At 42.0% G+C, this 22,546-nt stretch overlaps 1 protein-coding gene across 1 annotated transcript in view; it reads right to left on the reverse strand.

Moving 5' to 3' along the window:
- Positions 1 to 22,546, reverse strand: part of grin2bb (glutamate receptor, ionotropic, N-methyl D-aspartate 2B, genome duplicate b) — an 85,854-nt gene that overhangs the window by 29,139 nt on the left and 34,169 nt on the right. Inside the window, exons 3-5 of the mRNA XM_054603863.1 lie at positions 11,155 to 11,298; positions 9,350 to 9,620; positions 8,179 to 8,371 (exon numbers count right to left, since the gene is read on the reverse strand). Of these exons, the coding sequence (XP_054459838.1) occupies positions 8,179 to 8,371; positions 9,350 to 9,620; positions 11,155 to 11,298 (608 nt within the window). The remainder of the gene's footprint in view (positions 1 to 8,178; positions 8,372 to 9,349; positions 9,621 to 11,154; positions 11,299 to 22,546) is intronic.

Below are 22,546 nucleotides of genomic sequence, written 5' to 3' on the forward strand. Positions count from 1 at the left end.
AAAATAAGTATTTTTCTGTCTAAACCCAATGTTTACCCACTTCCCCTCATGCTGTCTTTCACTTTCAGATCAATCTCTCCATCTCACCTCTCAGTAGCGCGTCGAATCACACATCAATGGGATCCATTTGCCCGTACATTAACCTGTGCCTTCACAAAGACTGATGCATGCTGTGAATTTACAGCAGAGGAGGCTGCTCTGTTTATCATTTTGTAGCCCTGTGCTATTGATGTAGCTTCAATGTGCCCTTCTAATGTCAGAATTCCCCTCTGACTCTGCTGGAAGAAGAAGAAAAATATAAAAATAAAAACCACTAGGATGAGCTACCAGCAGAGCCTCATGCTGCTTCGACACAGCCATATGCAGCGCTTGTGTGCGCCTTGCTCACCAACTGTTCCTCAACTAATCACTGGCTGTGAGGGGAATTTATTTTTTAGTTACAGAGACACTGAATCATCAATGGCATGGACACAATCCCTGTTATTTTTCCTCAAATTTTTTTCAAGCGTATTTCAGAGCCATTTGATATGACTTTCGTTTATCTCAGAGCGAAGCCGCACAGGGTCCCAAATTCTCTGTCGCTGCAATGCAGGGATGCAAAAATATTTATCCCTACTGTGCATGTGTGTAAGGAAGTCTGATTTACCCTCACACACACACACACACACACACACACACACACACACACACACACACACACACACACACACACACACACACACACACACACACACACACACACACACACACACACACACACGTACACACACACGTACATACTGTATCAGGTTTAGGGCGGATGACTCATAATCTGGGATGACGGCAAAAGACCTGCCTCTGAGAAGTACTAACTCACAGTGGCTCCGCCCTCAACTGGATTCTATGGATGATGCTCTACTCCAATCACAAGGAGGAATTCAGGGTCTCAGCTTCAATAACCTGGCCTCTTGGCCGAGAAGGATTTAAACAACGTCAGCTTTGGGTGCCTCAGACCAGGCAGAAAGCGGTGTTCAGGCTCGGCTCGCCAAGCGCTTCCTGAGATTCAAAGTGACCAGCGATGGGATCATTTCTGAAGCTTCGCTGTGATGCGTTGTGCGACAAGGGCAAGCCGAAAGCAAGAAGCCTTTAACCCGCTGCTGCAGGACAAGGAAACGCTGGAATATTGTGACAAAATACTCAAGGCGGAGCGTAGCCAGCTGTTGCTGCTAACAATTTAAATTTGTTGAGTGTTTCACTGGTATCTTTCCAGACTGACGCCCCCAGCCCGCCAACTCAGAATGACATTCTGGACTGTAGCATCAGCCAAATGAATAATCTGACTCAGGAAGTTTCAATGGCCGCTGGCCGTGTGATGTCTCAAGCCAGCTTGGGCTCCCGCCATGTGTGGCTGGGACTCGCGTTGACCGCAGGCCCTGCGGTTCATGGCGGCTGCAAGTGTGCTGCTGAAGCTGTTGCATATGCAAAGCTTGAAGAAGTAGTTTTGCGAGACTCTTGTTTGAATGCCAAGAAGCGCAAGCAACGCCTGGTTATGGTTCCCCCATCAGTAGACGACTTACGCCCCTGGTGGGCCCCACAACAACTGTGGAAGGGAGCACCGCTGGTAAAGATGGTAAATGGTAAATTGACTGTACTTGACTGTGCTTTTCTAGTCTTCCGACCACTCAAAGCACTTAAACACTACATGTCATCATTCACCCATTTACACCCATTCATACACTGGTGGCAGGGGCTACCATGCAAGGTGCCACCTTGCACCCATCTGGACACTACTTAACATTCCCAAACATTCATACACTGCAGGAACAGCCTGCAGGAGCAATTTAGGCTTAAGGGTCCTACCAAAGGACACATCGAAATGGGGAAGCGGAGCAGGGGATCGAATCGCCGATCCTCTGATTGAAGGACGACCCTTGAAGGACTCTACCACTGAGCCACAGTCACCTACAAGTGACCTCCTAAGTCACAGTGTTCACGAATGCATCCCTGACAGGCTGGGGGAGACCTGCCTATAGAGAGTGGTTGGTGGTGTGTTCAGGGGCTACAGCAAATCTCTAACTTGTTCCAAAGAAGCATGCTTGAATTCTTTTTCAAAATAAAAATATAATGTTGGAAATATTTTTTATTTGGACTGAAATAGAATTTTCATAAACACGTACATTTTTTAAAATAAAAAATAATAGTTCATTGTTTATTTATTGACTCATTTATTGCTGTTGGCACCACTCTGATAGCATAAATACAGAGTGATGTGGCTACACATAGAAAAGATGTAAGGCTCTGAGTCTCTTTGAGCTGCAGCCTTTAATAAGTGAGTCCACAGGAGCTCCATGTGATCTGGGCCCATGAGGACCCATGTTGAGCATGAAACATCAGACAGCTACCTGTGGAGTCTGAAGGAGGGGAGCCCTGTATCAGAGAGAGCCCTCTCTCATTTGAAATGTGAACAAGGGTTTAACAGGTAAGGACACTGACCTTCTACAGCCTGTAACCCTCAAATACAGTTTTTTTCTAGTGGTTTTCTCGAAGCTCAGAAAAAACCCCACCAGATTTTTGTAAAGTAGGTAAAGCAAATGGAATGAATGTGTCCTTAAAGACACTTTATTGAAATATCTTTATAGAGAGACGGGTGTAATTTGGGACATGGTAAGAGAACAAAGATTTCTAAAAATGTATCTGATCATCATATCTTACTTGTGGCAAGTTGCCAAAGCATACTTCAACAGGGAAACTCTAACTATATTTCTTCTGATTGGCCATTGTGGCCTAAGTTGCTGGAGCTGAGTCATTTTGAATCTGAACGTCTAAGTATTTTTGTCAGTGCGTGGACATCATTTCCTATAACACAAGACTGTTTATCTTGGCTACACACCTGACCCCAACTCTTGGAAAGCCTGGTTTCAAAACCCTTGCACATATGTTTTTCTTAACTACTAACAGTTTAAAACTACTGTATGTGCCTTCTGTTTCTATATAAGAACGAACTAAGCCAATGAGTGGTTGGACCATAAACATATTAACTTGGCAAAAAAGAGAGTCAAAGTGGCTTAAGATGCTTAACATATAGATAGATGGTATTACATAGAAATAAAACTAAGGCTATTATAAAAAAGTGAATGTATATACCAGCAATCAATCATGATAAAATACACGTCAGTGAAACATGTAATTATTCCCACACACTGGATATGTCGTAACAGATGTGTGATGTTGTTCACAGATCCGATAAGTGAACGTAACAATATGTAAAAGGCCATATCAAATATTGATTGGTTATATCTATGGCATTTAAACATCCCTCACAGGAACTAGGGAGAAGACACATTAGACAGATTGAAATGAGCAAAACTGAACTCATGTCCAATTTAAGAAATCCTGATCAACAGTTTTTTGACGAAGAGGAAGAAAAAAAAAAGAAGTGGAGTGGGGGTGGAGCCGTCGTTTCTTCTCTGATTCAACATTATAGCTTAATTTAATTGAAAGTGCTTTTCAGTGAGAATGAACTGCTTTAGGAGCATCGCAGGACGAGAAAAGAAAGAAGAACAAAAGTGAAAAGCAGAGAACACTCGGGATCAAAAAGTCATGTATCTTCACAGTTCAGATGAGAGACCTCGTGGATAAGAGGTTAACGAAAGAAAAGAGACGTGACAAAGAAAAGCAATATGAGCTTAGTGACACGACATGCAGGAGACACAGATGTGTACTTTTGTGACCCACTTCCATGGAAAGGGCCCTATGAAAAGAGACGGCCATTTGTGCACTAGATGCACAATGAAGTGGCCCGCTTGCCTTCCAATAAACAGAGCCAGGATTTATTAGACAGCCGCTTTTATTAAACCCATTAAGAAATGCAATAATACGGCTCTACTTCAAAAGGTGAAACTGGATGAGAGTAACAAGCTGGCTGAACATGTGTGAGAGGAAGCGCACGAGTCAAACGGCCCGCAGAAGAGCTTCTCCACTGAGCTCTACTGGACGGCTCGGACCGAATGTGTTCAGCCGACACACAGACGTCTCGTCAGATCACATGAAAGCAAAACTCACTACAAAATATTAATCATCTCTTACATCACATCTAACAGTGCAGCATTTCAAATCAGCACAGGGATTTGAGTGGGAATTTGAACCCAAGCGCACATACACAGTCAAACAAATAAAATTAAAAAAACATCCCTTTCCCTGCAACATCCAAACACACACACACACACACACACACACACACACACACACACACACACACACACACACACACACACACACACACACACACACACACACACACACACACACACACACACACACACACACCAACAACACAAATATCCCCCTTGGCGCCTCATCCAAAACCACTTGGAGCACATTTTCTCATTATCCAAACGTTCCTGTCCTCATTGTCAGGCGGGAAACAATGGATGGCCTCTAGAACTCTGCGTGTGCTTGTATTTTTGTTGGAGCGTGCGAGAGCTCGCGGTGTATGCATGTGTTTATAGACGCGTGTTTGTGCACCCCATAAGGTCAAGCAGCCCCTAAACAAATGTGCAAGCGTGACTCACTGGGGCCTCCCATCTCCGTCCATCAGCGCTGACAGGATGGCATGCGTCTCCAGCACGCATGCAGCCCACTGTGGCCTGTAGCTATACGGGACCACGCAGAGACATATGGCCTTATTATTGCTTTTGTCTCTCAGGGTGAAGGGATGGAATAGGTGCAATTATGTGTGTGAGTGTGTGTGTGAGTGTGTGTGTGTGTGTGTGTGTGTGTGTGTGTGTGTGTGTGTGTGTGTGTGTGTTGGGCTGTTTCTAGCCTCTGGGGTCACCACCAAAATCCAGCCATCCAAAGTCTCTACTTTTGCTCAGTCAAATGGAGAAAAATGGAATGGCTGGTTGGAAAACACACTCACACTCACATCACACACACACACACACACACACACACACACACACACACACACACACACACACACACACACACACACACACACACACACACACACACACACACACACACACACACACACACACACACACACACACACACACACACACACACACACACACACACACCACGCTAGCGTCCCAGGTGTGTGCCTGAAGGATGATTGAGAGCTAACCCTGTGTCTGATAGCACCCTTTGGGGACTGAAATATTCATGGCTGTGGTGTTATTGTTATCTCAGTCGTGTTTGGTGGCAGAACGCTTTACGGCACGCCTAAGTGCCCCTGATATTAAAAACAGAAACATGAGGTAATGACGAGACCGAAATGTACAGCAATACATCAACCTCAACCTGGAGATTAATGCAGCAGTGGCAGGGGAGGTTGCATAATGTTTCCCTAGTGCTTCACATTCCTCAAATTCAGAATGACTGTGAATCAAAAAGGTTAATATTTGGGGGAAAATAGAATGGGCATAGTTTTGTTAGGCTGAAAAACATTTAATAAGGAATGACTTTAGTAATACTAAGCTTCTATTAGATTAAGCCCTTCAGAGCAGTTAAATGTCATGCTAAAACAACACGCATGTGTGTGTGTTTCTGTGTGCTGGCGATAACCCCACTCTTTTTCTTAGGGTCTTTTTTTTTTCATTAATCCGGTTGTCCCCGAGCATTCAATTAACTGTGGAATCTCTGATCAATGTGAACTGTACAAGCATGCCCTATGAAGTTAAATGGGGATTAATTATTGAAAATCATTGCTCCTGCTTGTTCTGTAATGTGCCAAAAAGCAAAAACAAGGAGGTTCAGAGGAAGAGGAGAAGAAGGATGTTTTCCTTTTAAAGATGGCTGTGGGTTAAGCTAAAGATAACACAAGATGTTGTTACAAGTCGGAGAGAGCTAATGCCCTGGTTTCGTCCTGTGTTTCACGTTTTTATTGACTAATTAAACACATTCTGCTTCTCCTCAGGGAACCAGTCTTTGTGTCCGTGTGTATTTCTATTCTACGTTGTACTGCATGTGTGTGGTCGCACATTTACTGGATTTATTGTTATATTTTCAACTGCCCTTCTGCAACCTTTTTTCCCCTGTGATTTCACCAGCCGGTTTACTTTGGCTGTAACTCATATGAATTTAAAAAACTGATTTCATCTGCTTTTGCTCAGCCCATCTTTTTGCATTGTGCGTGGGGCCCTGCTCATTTTCTTTACCAAAAGACATTTCAAAAGCTTAGAAAACTAGGTGACCATGGTTTAAACTCAGAATAAGATTTAGTTGAACTGCAGAAGAAGTGCAGATTGTTTATCTGAAGTTACACCTCCCAAAGACAAAGGATCTGTGCTGAAAATGTGATGTAAAAGCAAAGCTGTTTGTTCTGAGGAGCATTTGACCGTTTTGTTAAGCCCCGCCCCTCGATGCTACTCTGTCAAGCTTCTGGAGCCCACACTGTCATTAACTGCACTTCCAGAAGAAATATTCTCTCGGTTTTGCGTACAATATGTGTTCGAAGGACATATCCAGGATGTCAAACTGACTCAGCAGCGAAGACAGTGAGGCTGATCCGAATGCTTTAAAGCTTCGTCCGTTGCCATGGTAATCATCAGCCGAATCAGCAATGCAGTACCCCAAAATGTCACGGCCCCTGCTCCGTGACACCTGCCTGTCTGGTATGGGTGTTTTATTGTTCTTTTTCAGCCTTATTAGTATCCCGCCCATCCCCCCAGATCATCGCGCCATACACGTGTAGCCAATCTTACCTAGCTGATAGTTTGTTTGCCTGTCTCCTTTTTGTCATACATCTGTTGTCCTTGTCTCCAGGATACCTGCCTGCTTGCCCGCCTCGCCAGCCTGCCAAGCCCGCCGAGCCAACTCACTACATCGGGGCTCTCTCTGCCAAGCCTGAATCTCCCGCCAGCCAACAACTCCCCATCCCTGCCTGCTTCTCTCAATCAAAGACTTGTTATTACCTCAGCTGCTTGTCAGGTGTCTGAATTTAGGTTCGGCCTTGAAACGTGGCACAAAAAACTCCAAATAGCTCATGAAATAATAAATGGAAACATCACATTGATTCATTAGGCATTACCATGAAGTATTATGAGTTATTTTCATACAGATAGCACTATTTGTCACGCGTAGAGGGTGTTAATGGCGCTGTCCCGGGTACTGAAACGCAGGGGAGGACAGCGATAGACAGACAGTCTCAACAAAGCCAGTATTTTATTTGAAATTGCTGCATAGGCTACAGAACATATATTTATTTGTAATATAATTATAATTTATAATTTGTTTATAGGCCTAGATATGAGCATATTTGTTTTTATGGGCTATCGCTGTAATATATTTGATGTGATTATTACCCATTTTGTAGGCATTTTTGTTTAAATAAAAAGGAATATCCTTGTAGTCCCATTTTTTCTCTCATCTCTCATTAAATGGTAATAGCAAAGTGAAGCTCAAAATAAGTAAATATGACTGCAAGTTTAAGGAAAGTATGACAGCTTGTGATGTCTTTGTCAACCCCCTCCCCTGTTTAAACAGACTCAAGCCCAACGATTCGACAAAGTAAAAGTTCACAGGGAGAAAAAAAAGGCTTGACTGCATAATCAGTGTACGACGGCACACTTAACATCAGAATATCCAGTCATATCTGAAACAACGGCTCCTTGATTTCACACTTTAGTAAAGTGTCATTAACAGATTTTAGTTAGCTAGTGTGAGCTAATGCTAAAACTAAGTCTACAGCTGACTTTTTAGTGTTTCGTTTTAAAATGAGAATCCTGTGAAAGGGACTTAAATATCACATGATGGCTACATATATGATATCGTACTAACACTACATGTCCCAGACAAAAATCAACACTGTGACCAGCTTATAAAAAAAGAGCCAGCTGTCAATCAAATGAATGAGTGGCTGTATTTTTAAAATCTGAATCTGGCCTAGTATTAAAGTGCAGTATAACAGATAAAAATGTAATTAAAACATTATACGTTTGAACATAAAGGTATGGGGTGGTTTGGATTCTTACTATGAAAAAAAACATACTTGGAGAAGCAACAGAATGTTATATTTATGGCTTATTGTTCACATTTCCACGGCTAGTGGTAAACTATGATTGGGCGAATGCCGCTTGAGGGTGTGATTTTTTTGCTTACACATTTTCAGTCCTCAATATTAATGATTGTTTTTGCCTGTCCCCGCCCCTCTGCCCTGCTTTACCCTCACTGGCCACCCCCCTATCATTGACTCACTTCAGTATTTCCCTGGAGTGGCCGGTGTTGGAGCCCTTTTTGTCAGGTGTCCCGAGGCAGCTCGACTTCAGCAGTGTGTGTGGCCCCCGGTCCAGCATCATGGTGGAGGTCGCCGTGGCAATGACAGCCACTGCGTCACGCACCCTGGCCTCGATGTTGTAGTCCCATTCGTCATACGACACTGAGATAAGCCCTGGGAAAGAGAGAGAGAGATGGAGTGAGGTGAGAGGAAGGGATGCATGGAAAGTGGGGGGGGGGGGGAGTAGAGGGAAATATGGAGAAGGATGAAAGGAGGGCGAGAGAGGCAGAAAAGTGTGAGACAGAGGGTGGAAGAGGCAGCGTGCAATGTAAAATAGCCGGAGGGGGAAAGAAATAAAAACATAAAAGCATTTTAGAAGAGGCTGAAAAGTGGCAAAACTAAAAGTGTAATCATACCCACCATAAGTTAAAATGGTCCAAACCAAAGTGTTTACTTTGCTGTTTAAAAAAACCAAAAGCTCACACATGGTTGACATCAGGTGGAAACAATAGCTGAATATGAGCATCAGTCGTGACCACGGTGATTTTGTTATGCTTGGCTTTCCAAGCATGAGGAACGTCTGGCTATCAGATGTCAGCATCCATTTCTCAGACCCATGAACAACTGTGGGTCGTTTGTTTAGTTGTTGTCGTGGCTGGTTTGGATGATGTGTTCACATTTGAAACCTGCACCTTAAATCTGTTGGAAAAAGGGCAAACCTGCATTTTCCAGGCCGCCTCTGTGTTGTTGCTGGTGCAAGGGAGGGCTAGTGTAAAATGACAAAAGGGTGTCATTTCCTGCAGAGATGTTCTTCAAATAATATATATCATAATATCTCATATTTATGTGAGATATTGCACAATAAGTCAACCTAAAATAAACAGATATGACCAAATGAACTGTCAAAGATTATAGACTCACTTACCTGAGGTTAACAGAAATCAGTATGCGCCCCACCACTGACTGGCACAGCGTAGAGCAAACACACAAGGAGAACATTTGCATATATGCAAACAAGCCCATCTGCCACCCGTGCCCACATTTCAATACAATGCTTTTTGAAAACTGATCACATAATAATGTTATACAGATGTCAGTGTTTTTGCTCTTAGCCCCCTCTGGTTAGGTAGACCCCTGGTGTTTGGGGGATACCTGTAGGGAAGACATCGGGAACAATGTCTGCATCTCCAGCCACCAGCGACGGCACGATCCAGGTGAAGCCGTAACCCGTGAGGCCCACAGAATGGGCCACCTCGAAGATGGTGCTGGCCTCCTCCTTGGTGCAGTAGAGCAGAATGACAGGACTCTGCAGTTTCTTCAGCTGGTTCTGGATCTTGGAGTCTCCGTCGTCCACGGACATGTCCAGCAGGAAGACTTCTTCCAGCTCCCAGCCCACGAAGCTGTTGTCAATGGTACTTCGGACCTAGATAGGCAATGGAGATGTGATTTTTTTTTAGGTGTAGGCTGCACACATAACAGTGGAGTTGTTAAGAGGAGATGCTGGAACGAAATCGACTGAGATGTCTCCTCCTCCATCTCCCAGATTGCAAAACTGTTCTGTCTTTACACATCTCTTGAGAGTGGGACACAGCGGTAGGTTTAAAAATAAAAAAATAATGTAACAAGAGCGAGATTAGGTAATCTCTTTTCCCAAATCGTAAGGCTTTATCGCCACAGAGGAAACTCTCATTGAGATGGAGTCTATTTTATGATTCTAGGGGCACAGGGTTAATAGATGATTTTGCTTATATGTGGCCTTTAGATGACGGATAGATTTTGTTTTTGAGAGAGAGAGAGAGTAATATGTTCCTTAAGGGAATTAATTCATGTTGAGTAATAGGCAGAACAAAGCATTTCGCATGCAGTATATCCCATTACATCACCCATTTTCTTTTGCATGTTCTTCCGTGTACTTGATCTTTGCTTGAGGGAGGACAGCAGGATAAAATAAGACTCATGGTGCTGGTAATAGCTGGTTTAAGTCTTTCACTTTTGGATTTTGACTTATTTTTTAAAATATATTTTATATTTTGCAGATATACAATATGGACAGCAAGGTATACCAGTTAATATGAGACTCTATGCATTATGTATTCAACATAAAGCTAATGGACTAAATATCCTCATTCATTACCTCCGTTTAGATGATTTATATATGATATATTGTTCTCCTTTTAAACTGGATCGTTTCTCTAACTTTGTTCAAAGAAAATACCCTGCCACTGCTGCGATATTATAAAGAAATATGATTAGCCGGCTTTCAAGAACTTTTCATTCTACTCGGATGTGTGTCTGATGTTCAAAGTTATTCAGGATCTCATACCAACCCCTTTAAAGAGTCTGTTCTAAGCCCTCGAGATAAGGAGGCCGAGGGCTCAATGAGTGGCTGCATTCAAAGAGACATGCTGGCCAATCTGCCTTTTTTTCCATTAAAGCAATCAGAAAATGGAACTCGCTACCCACTTACATCAAACTCTGCCAAACCTTATCATTTATAAAAGCTTGAAATTATAGCTCAGAACCAGACAATCGTGTCCTCAGAAATAGTTTCATCAATAGTTTCATTTCGTCAATTGTACATAATCCTAGCAAAATAAACACAAAGAATACAAAAAATAAAAATACATAGGACACACATCTTTTCAAATGGTAAAAAAAACCATTATGAAAATTACAGTATTTGTGTGGCCTCTCTAAATGGGTCTCTAAAAGACAGAAGTAATAATACCTAATGTGCCCGGGAACCCAGAGGGAAAGTGAATCTCTCATTTGAATCCATAGTTGAAAAAGTTATGCGCTATAAGCTGTTAAAGTCTCTTTAGCAAAGGAATACATTTATCTTAGCAGATGATATTCTTTGTAATGTTCTACCTTAACATATTGTCAAGTAGTATATCATATGTAAAGTTATACTACAAGTATGTCTTTGTCAAAGTGTCAGTAATGTGTTGATTTACCTTGTTGACAAAGTCCTGGTAGCCGGGGTAGTACGTGGTGACTATGGAGAAGATGTACCAGTCATACTCCTCCATGATGTTCAACATGACGGAGGCCTGCTGCTCGATGGACGGACCGAACTGGAAAAACATGGAGTGGTCGTCCTGGAAACCAGAGGCAAGGAGCCAATCAGCAAACAAGGTCATGAGTCATGCCGAGCACGGAAGCGGACTGGAAGGTAGGGCACAGATGATAGTGGAGCGTGTCCAGCTACTGCATGCCTCGGGAACAAATATAGTTCTGTATACAGCTCGGAGCGGTGCTTTATTCAGCAGTGTGTGCTCTGTAGCTGCACTCGAGAATGTGCAATAATAATAGAACATATTTTCCGTTTATTTCATCTATTGTATTCATGATTATTTAATCAGAGACTTTTACTTCAAATAATACTAGGCGGGTGTTTGGATGAACCATGTGTCAACCAAACTTTTTCCAAGGCCAGACAGGAGAAGAGCAAAACATATTTTCTATTGACTAAAGTCTTTCAATAAAGGAAGGTAACCATAGTTATACATTTTTAATTTAGTTTAAATTTTAGAGAGCCTTTGGTAGTTTTGTTCTAGTTTCAGTTTTTTGTAAAGGTTTAGCATTCCCTTTTAACTCTTTATGCATTGTTGGAGAACTATAACACGTAATAAGCCTTTTTAAACAAAGCATAATGTGTCGATACATCTGCCAAGAACTTCTGTGCACCTTCTCAGACTATAGCTCTGTTTGACAGTAAGCAGGCACTGATTTGTGTATTGTGTTGTGAAATCACAAATTGTCAGGGTTAGAGTTCTGTTCATGTACAGGTCGAACAAACGAGAAATATGTAAAATGTTGAGATTTAGAGGTGGTGGTAGGCGTAGTTTTTTTCTCTTTTGAACTTTTGTTTCCCCATGCCTCCAGTCTTGCTAAACTAAGCTATCAGCTAATAATCTAATGCACAGACAGCGGTATAAACATTCTTATCTAACTAACCTTTAAGTCCGTCATCTTTACCGTTTACTCGCACAGCAGTTTTGAAAGAGAATGTGATTAAAATCTAGGTGAAATCCAGGACCATCCAGCGTTACTAGTGAGGACCACAGCAAGCTCTCTGATCAATTATCTCACTTCACTTGTCCTGAACTTTAATATCTAGTTAAAAGCCAAAGTTCAAACATTCCCCCTTCAGTGATTGTTTACATGAGCCCCCCAGAACAACACTTGCATTCACCGCTACGCTCCTTTTCACGTTTGTGTGCTTTCATACGCACACGTGTGAACTACGCGTTTCCATCCTCTCGTGTGATCACTCATACATGTTAGTCATACCGGAGGCTGAGCACTCCTCCAGTTAGGTGCGCTGACTCCGCTCTGGAACAAAGCCCATCTCCCCCCTTCCTCCAGTTTTTTTTTCACCCTCAGGGACAGAAATGATCTGTTACCTATTTTTCACTGTAATGAGGTAATAACAGCGCAGTGTCAAGCGATGGTGGAGGGATGGGCAGTTGTGGAAACGAGGGGGGAAGGAGAGTGTGTGTGTGTGTGTGTGTGTGTGTGTGTGTGTGTGTGTGTGTGTGTGTGTGTGTGTGTGTGTATGTGTGTCATGGGCTGAAATCTGATGTTTTACCTACACTGACAGTAAATACACTCGGCTGTGTTCAGGGAGGTAATAAAGGTGTTCTCATGCGTGAACAACAGCTAATGTGTCGTTCACCTCTAACCTCACACTTCCATCAATTGTCAAGATGAGCGCTGTAGATGTAATTTGCCCTGACATTATCATTCCATCTGTGGATCCAGTCTTTTTCTACAACCGTGTTCACTATCAGACACCTCTTCCTGTCTTAACAGGATGAAGCTGGTGGTATTCTTGAATTATCTTATTGCCAACAAATCCCCCGAAAGACCAAAACCAACTAACAAGTTGTTGTGCAGCCACATAACTAATTTCTCTGTGCCACAGACTTTTAAAAATACATCAACGAGCCACACCGTTGAACCGGGTGACATCATTCATCATGATGAACACGGCCACTGTGGCTGATTTTGAGTCAGTCAGACATACACCAACCTGTTGCTGTGAATGCTCAGTAGAGCCACGTGTGTATTAATTCGCAGATGAAAATAGTCCCCAGCAAATGTGCCATTTACACCTGTTTGACTAAAACCTACAGTGCCCAGAGGTTTTGGGAAGATACTGAGATCTAGGACCTCTTTTTAAAGATGAGAGTCTCCTCTTGGACAAGGTGTTTTTGGTCTTTTTGTGGGATTTGTTTTAAAGTATTGAAAATATAAAATAAAACCAGCCTTATTCTTTAAAGGGCCAGTTCCCCCTTTATTGTAGTTTGGGTTTCATTTTGAGATATTTCAGAGTTTCTGCCTCTACTCTAATGTACAGTGGAATGTTCTGGGTAATGTGGATAATCAACTGAACATGCTGTTAACAGTTAACATGAGGTCTATTTCTTCTGCAAAAGTCAATAGCCAGAATTTAGGCCACTGAGGTAATTTCCTGTTTATCGTATTTATTATTGTGTGACTTTGGGGAGGGGGGTGAACATTTTACAACTGAAAACAAACACATTTTATTTTTAATAAGCTATTTCCAGAATTCTTAGAATGAATATGTTTAAATTTGACTACTTTAGGCATTTAGTATATTTCTCCACCAGTATTTCCTTCCTGGCAGTGAGGATAACATACTTAAATACCACATGTAGACTTGTATGTATAATTGCAGAGTTAATTGAATAAATAATATGTGTAAAACCCAAGTCATTTCAATAAAGTTGAAACTCTCTCTGGAGTTTCTGATCATTATTATCTGAGGGAGGTTTGGTGGGTGACCTCAGTATTTCTGGCTGCTTCCACTTCCTATGAAAAGGGCTCTGTTGTGTGGATTATCCAGGGTAACCGGTCCATTGCTTTTGGAAAGACACAATAATGGTAAATTATTGAAATGTAATTTTGAAATGCTTCCAACCTCCTCAGCAGAAATCTAAGAGAGAAATATTTTAAAAAACATGGACAAATCAAACCAACAATCTGCATGGCCACATCCCACTCAAAGCAACTGAGTACTTTTTATATTTATTCTTTATATTTAGGTGAACTGCCTCTCCTCAGCTCCACATCAGATACCAACTATATTTTCCATCATTGCTGTTCAGGATCATACTTTTTTTTTTTTATTACTCACAGTATCCCTTTCTCCTTCAGCCTCTTTAACTCCCTCTTTGTCTTGTTATCGTACTCTCCTGATTCTTTCGTTCTAATCGAGGGCTCAACGAGGTGTAATCAGTCGTGAGACCAAACCTGCCATTCAGAGGGATCGTGAGGGCACTTCTTACTTCATTCTCTCCTTCTTAGATTACAGCTAATCATCATCTCATTCTACTTACTATTTCCTAATCACCACTATTTCATGTCTGTCCTTTATTCACATGGCATTAGTGTCAGGGTCTTTTTCTTCCTTACTCTTTCTCTCGACCATTACCCTATCTTTTTCCTCTCCGCCCTGTTTTTACATAATGTCCTTCAGCTCCATTAGTTCATATCATAGAGGTGTGAAGTGTCCTGCAGGGCGAAGTCTGTGTGTGTCATTACCGGAGCCGCCCGTTGCCCTGCCCGCTTGCTTGCTTTCTTGCCTGTCGTTTCACATCATCCTTCTCCTCAACCGTGAGCCCAAGAAAGAGGTTTGTCACCGTGTGTCTCCTCTCTCTAAGTTGTGAGTTACTGTCTGTGAGGTGGCTTACATTTGGTAATTTGTGCTGTCAGGTTTGGTTTAACGCAGGATGAACGGGCCTCTCATGTTGTGAGACCTTTTTAAAAATAAAATTCAACAAATGTTAGACTCAGACCTGTTGAAGATGCATTTTATAACTCAACCTTTTTCAACAATGGGTCTTTGATTTGAGACGGTGTTGGACCAGAGCAGCTTTTCATTACCAGCTGCTACAGCGTTTGGATGGTGTTATTTTCACCTTGTGAGTCTGTGTCATCATCACAGAATGTGTTCTGGAGACACCTTCTGGAGCAGCAACTACCAAAGCAGGAGGTTAGAGTACTTATTCCGGAATTTACTGCTGTGTTCCATTTGAACTTGGAAGTTAGAATTTCAACGGAAACACCTGACAGAAGTCAGACGAACCCGACATACCCCAACCACAAAGTCCAAGATGGCTGTAGCGCATAGACAGTAAAAAACAAAAACAAAAAAAACTGTAGTAATATGTTGTTTGTTAGCACTTCTGTCTTACTTGTGTCTCATTAAATCAGTCATACATACAGTACTGTCCAAGCCCGATCTGTGAACATGACGCTATGGGTTTTGTATGAACAATATAATAGCGTAATGCTTTGTTATTAACTGGTATTGCTAAAATTGGCTAACCTGGATGGAGCAAAAACCCCATTAAGTTTTTCAACTTCTTGTTCTGGGACGCAATCAACCGTGCAAGATGCATTCACAAAATTGTACAGGTGTGTAGCTGAGATCAACACGAAGGTTACGTTCGATGATGGGTGTGGTCGCTCCGAGAAAGGACCCAGGAAGTACGCACACAAATCGGACGAGAGGTGTAAAGTGTGTGTGTGTTTCGTGTTCTCGTTTGTCATGCTATCACTTTGACAAAATCTGTCCAGAGACAGACAGAAATACAAACACCTGACAATGTACTCAAAACCTCTTCTGTGTTAGTTCCCGCTTCACTTAAGTGTCTTCAGGACACATTCTGCCATGATGACTCACACACAAAAACAAAACCATCAGCGTCGCTGTCATGGCGGGAAAATATCAATACGGTGCAAATCCAAAATACACATAAGTCCAAAAGATACAAACAAGTTAACTGTAATGATCATAAAAACATAAACTGGTTAACCTTCCATATAGAAGATGTTCATCTTCCAAAAAGTATAAGGTATAATGTGAAATCACACTGTTCTGCTGCTTAGCTTACATACTGACATATTTTCCAACTGAATGTTTTTACTGTCACACGAGAAAAATCTTTTAGATGACGTAAAGTAACATTATCAGAAATAGAGTGTGAACTTCCCCAAATCCAACAAAAATCCTTCTTAATGTAAAAAATAAATCACCATAAAAACATTTCTGGTTGTTTTTCCAGTAGTGCCTGGTAGTCTGGATAAATATTTGATGGGTCTTTTTTTGACCTTGTGTTGAAGATGTGTTTTTGTTTGCTATCGTTCATCAATAAAGCATGTAGACCTGTATCTCCCTTAGGTTATGGTTTTCCTCTTTTTTGCTGTGTTGTGTTTATTATGCTGAGTCGACACGGTGCAGTTAAATTACATAAAGAGTCGTATCGTGCGCATTTAGAGAAATTACGACACTGATGTTCTTTAAAACGTCCTTGTTTTCAGCAGCAGGTCAGGACCGATGAATATTGTATTGTCAGTTGAGTCTTGATATCACTCATCACACTTCCTTCTCTTGTATTTTGTATTTGAGTCACATCAAACACCACTTTCACCTTGAGCCTCAGCACAGGAATCTTAAAATAGTCTAGGTGTAGTGGCACTGAATCTGCAACAGATAGTTGTGTGAATTAGAACCCCTTAAAAAAAGGCTTGTGGAGGAGTGAATCACTTGGGAGGCTTTATTCAACCTTTGTGCACCAGAGAGTCGGCTTAGTAACACAAAACCTCTGCGTCTCATTCCCTCGCCCGGAGGTACAACCTCTAGTGAAGACGGTGACTCCACACTCTCGATGAACTCACTGGAGACCCAGCGGATGACAGAAACATGCTGTATGTTAATGGGCGCGCTCATCTGTGCAGATGAATCCACAAAGTATTTCTGTTTTTTCACTGATTGATCCACACGGTGCTGACGTCTCTCTCTCTCTCTCTCTCTCTCTCTCTCTCTCTCTCTCTCTCAGTGCCACATTTAAATGAAACATGTCTGCCAGTGACGCGTCAGGGCTTCTCCATGATCTAAACCCTGCTAAGACAGCGAGTAATGGGTGCGTTTGATTTCGCTCAGATTGCCACGGACACTTTGGATGCGTAGCCGGCGCCGCTGCGTCAGTGCGCCGCGCTGTACGGGAGCTGAGGGGAGCGAGCCTCGAGCAGGAAGGGCTGAAAGGATTTGGAAACTCATCTCCATGTCATGCCAATGAAAGCCTGTCTCCAATTAGATTTGCAGAGGGAGAGCGACATATCGGCCCACTGCTCAACAAGCCCTGGTGGGAGAGGATTGGAGGGCGGAGAGACGGAGTGAGAGAGGGAGGCAGACAAAGAAGAAAGAGAGAGAGAGAGAGAGAGAGAGAGAGAAGGGGGGGGGGGGGCTGTTAAGGCTGAGAGAGATAGCGAGGAGTCTCGCTTGAGAAAACAGGGCGAACCCTCAGAACTCAGAGAGACAGGGGCTCACAAACTCACACACACACACACGCTTAAAAACACACACCCAAGTGGCAAGTGTGCACATCGTTCCCTCCAACACTCAGCTTTTTCCACTTCATCACACTCGTCTCTCTCCACCTTTCATCTTCTTCCCTCCGTCTATCTCTCCCCGCTCGCAGTCTGAGCGCCACCAACCGCTGCTGTCAATCCACATGCCTCATCATCATGTTTCTAATCAAACACACACACACACACACACACACACACACACACACACACACACACACACACACACACACACACACACACACACACACACACACACACACACACACACACACACACACACACACACACAGTGTGTTAATTAATCTCATATTCGGCTGTTTAATTATCAATGACCCCGCTTTCGACGTCTCTCTCCCGGCTTCACCCAGGCGTACTTCATTTTAAACATCCCATAATGTTCTGATTGAATTACTCTTGCTATTTTTGTCGAGGAAATGATTTCAGCAACGCTCAAATATGATTCACTCCCACGGCGGCCAGCGGAGCGACAATGATGGCGGCGCTTTCTACGCAGGGCGATCTCGTGGATACAAGGCGGCTTTTTGAGAACATAAAACACGCTGAGCTGCAACAAAAAAAAAAAAAGGAATAGAAAGAAATAATTATGAAATCACATCATTGACAATTGTTTTCAAATAGTATCATTTGAGATAAAACGAATGTAATGATGAAGATAATAAATACGCCAGGAAGAAAGGATGTCATTTGCTAATTTTGTGATGTGTGTGTTAACATAGTAGATTAATTAAACCCAGCAATAAACCCATTGAGTCGACGCTTCGCCTCTTGTAACATAATTGTAGTTGATGTTCTTTGTCTTAAGTACAGCTCGAATCATTTTGACATATTAGCTTCAATACACAGAAGTAGCAGATGTGAGAGAAGAAGGAAAACATCTGTAAATAATTGTGTAGCGATGTTGTGAAGCAGAAATGTCTTTGTTGCATTTAACTTTGTGCTTTTACCTCCAAACTATTTGGGTACCTTGACAGAAGAACCAGAAGCCACTTGGCAGCAACCCCCGTGTGAGAACACAAGACAACACCGCAGGACAAAACCTGCTCCTCTCTGTTGGATTTAACCGCCACACAACACAGAGGTTTCTAGGATTTAACCGCCACACAACACACACACACACACAGGTTTTTAGGGTTGGTTAAATCACACACACACACACACACACACACACACACACACACACAACAAAAAAAATCTAAAAGCAAATGCTTTTACAGAGATTCCTACAGGAATATATTCACACACATTTTATAACTTGGAAAATATACAAATATAATGAAACACTGTCAGAACTGACACTTATTTACACACACACACACACACACACACACACACACACACACACACACACACACACACACACACACACACACACACACACACACACACATATTGCCAATCTGCAAAAAGCGAAATGCGAAAACAAGGCTATGGAAGCGGATTGTTGTGATTAAATCTTAATTAGATGAAATAAGATTTTTTCATTCAAACATTTATTTACAACATTGTCTTGGAAAGTCTATCAAGACCTAAAAGTAGAACTATACGTTGATTCTCTCAGTAGTGACTGGAAACTATTTTCTTGTTTCTTTCACACCTGAGGCTTGTATAATATCAATATAATAGTAAACATTGTAAACATGAGTTTATGGTCTCAATCTCTAGTTTCAAGTCTTCTTCAATACAGCATGATGTTCATTTAGTCAATTATGGTCTATTTAGAGTCAAAGAGACCATAAAGCGGAGTATGCTTTAGGGCGGGCTCACTGTGATTGACGGGTCGCTGACCCGATCAGAGCCAATTTCTATGTTCCAAAAGCAAAGATCATGAAATGACCAGAGCTTTGATTTTAATCTCCTCTATCACTAATGGGAGGGTGAACTTTACGTTTAAGCTCCGCTGGCTATATTAACACTTTCTTTTACTCCATGATGTACTGTAGTAAATATTGTAACCTAAAGCTGGTCTATTCTTGTTAAAATGTTAATGATCACGTTTTGACATTTTACTTTTTGCCAACATTTAGCAACAGACCAGTTACAGTATCCATGACCAACAACCTATCTAACAGCTAGCAGCTAAGCCGCATGTTCACATGCTGTGTAGATGAGTCAACTTTATCCCGATTTATCAAGTTGATATAGCACTTAGTAACAATGACATCATCTGCTAATCTCATACCAAGTAGGGAGAAATGGGCTCAATCACTGGCTGATAAAATGAACAAGGCAGAGTACCACATGGATTAAACTTGGCTAAGAGAGCAGTGTTAGCCCACTGCTGACAGACTCGGAGGAGGGATTCAGTCGTCACTCAGGGAATTAAAGTCCCTTTTTGCACTCAACTTGAATTTGATCAGACTGACTTCAAATCAAATAGGCACTTAAAAAGGCAATTATTCAATTATTGCTTTCAATACCATTAAATTACTCTTATTATTATGAGGTGGAAATGTGCCTGGAGGCATGCTGGTGCGATGAAAGGCCCACCTGGGTTGTACCTTTGGATTGATACCAAACCCCTGTATTAAAAGCATAGCAGTAGTAGTAGGATTGACTAGCTCTGATGTTTTGGAACTTCTATCTGTACTTTATAACATTTTAGGTCAATGAACAAATATATACACATTTTGATAATCAGTCAAGGATAGGCAAGACGTGACCAATCAGATTTGACTCTTAAATTACGAACAGTCCAGAACCCCACACATTTTAAATGGTCGACTAATAAAAATAGAAAGTATTCACATTTTTAGAAGTCATGGCATTTTGGCTGAAAAAAATACAGATTATTAATCGATTATCAGAATTGACAGTTTTTCTTTTGATACAGTAGTGGATTAACTAATTGGCTAATAGTTAAAGTTCTATAGACAAATAGTTGAGATATTTCACATTAGCATTAGATTGTTTTGTTTTTTCAATATGATCTCTGACTGTAAACCTAACGTGGTAAAGCCAGCACCCTAAACTCAGAATCCATTAAAAGCTCTCCAGAAAGCACAAGAATCTAGTGTTTGCCTCAAGCTTTCTCCACCGCTATCGCCGCTGTGGGCACCACGAGCAGGATACAATTAATTGTCTGATTCAATCTCCCACTGTTACATCTGACGCTCTGGCAGCACTCACATCATGTCAGTCAAGCCCAAAGCCTTGTCCTGACACGGCGCGGCAGAGACGAAGACGGAGAACAGCGGATGAAACCAAACTCGTAGAGCGACCGGTCGCTAACAGATGTGAAACTGTTCAGAAGAGCACGAGAGAAGAGGTACGAATATAAATCATTAACACGAGAAAACCCAGTAAGACGATGGGAGGCAAGGGGGGAGGGAGGGAGTCCATTTAGCACCACCTTTGGCCCGGCAAGTTAATGGAAAGCTCCTTGGCGAGGAGTTGATTAAGCTCGTTAGCGCCCGAAGAAAACGCAGGTAATTAATCACCCTAAGACACATGGGAGCTTCGCATGCTGATTGGGCGAGAACACACCAATCCAAACGAGCCAGCGACCCGATTAGACCTAACCCCTGGCTAATATTACATTACATTACAGTCATTTAGCAGACGCTTTTATCCAAAGCGACTTACAAGAAGTGTATTCAACATAGGTATTCAAGAGAACTACTAGTCACCAGAAGTCATAAGTGCATCTCCTTTCTTAAACAAGCATCTAAGAGCATAAACCAGAGCAAAAGTACAGAAACAAACTAATACGAATACAATAAGTGCAACAAACTAATACAATAAGTGCAACAAACTAATACAATAAGTGCAACAACTAATACAAATACAATAAGTGCTAAGTGGAAGGCTCAGGGTAGCACTTCTTGAAAAGGTGAGTTTTCAGCCTGCGCCGAAAGATGGGCAGCGACTCTGCTATATAATACATGACCTGGCTCACCAAATGGTGTGCTGGCATCTGTATATGTGTGTGTGTGTGTGTGTGTGTGTGTGTGTGTGTGTGTGTGTGTGTGTGTGTGTGTGTGTGTGTGTGAAAGAGAGAGCGAGAGAGAGAGAGAGAGAGAGAGAGAGAGAGGAGAGAAGAAGAGAGAGAGATAGACAATAAGATTGAATATTGGGTAAAAAGCCTGGATATAGACAATAAGATAAAATCCTAAAAGTAAACAGAGCTGCATTTTCTGTTTATTTTACACGTGGTTCAATTACTATAATCTGTTTTTCAGCCTCATAGGCTTTCTATGAAAGCAGAAGCAGCAGAGGTCCCTATAGCACCTGAATCCTACATTTCCCATAATGCAACAATAGCATTGTTTTGACCCTCCATGACTGCTTATATCTTTCAAACTCCATGGCACAGTTAATTACAAAATGAAGTCTCCAAGCCCGAGGCGGGAAACCCCTGATGACGTAGTTCACTCAGAGTTTAGAGCGCTCCTCTTGTGTTTACTGGAATGTAACGTAACTGAGACATTCTTGATGTTATAAATTGCACCTGTGCTTTTCTTCTAACGTTGAGTCAAGATGGCTGCAATGAAAAATAAAAGGTCATCGCCAGAAACGTGTCCTCTTTTTTAGCTCTCACTGCACATTCTCTCAAATTGAAGGTGAGGTTGTCACGGTGACCTACTCCGGTCAGATGTGTTTGCGTCTCTCAAAGTGGTCTGATGTTATTACAATCACACACATCTAAACTACTACTACAGAAATAACAGTAGCTCCCACAAGGAGTTAGTTAGTCTGCTTGAAGCACACACACACATTTATTTTCCCGTAACTCTAGGTACTTTGTAACATACCTGGATTTGTTGAGCTCTGTGGCCGACAAATCCTTTATTCATAATCTCTCTTAGATAGTCTCTTTTGCCTCTTTCTGCCAGTGAAGGCGTGTGCAAAGAGAACAAAAATGAAGTGAAATACTTGAAGGAGAGGAAATATAACTTTTAGAGATGCCCCGATCAAGTTTTATGC

This window comes from Anoplopoma fimbria, chromosome 9 (genome assembly GCF_027596085.1).
Source record: "Anoplopoma fimbria isolate UVic2021 breed Golden Eagle Sablefish chromosome 9, Afim_UVic_2022, whole genome shotgun sequence".
NCBI classification, from domain to species: Eukaryota; Metazoa; Chordata; class Actinopteri; order Perciformes; family Anoplopomatidae; genus Anoplopoma; species Anoplopoma fimbria.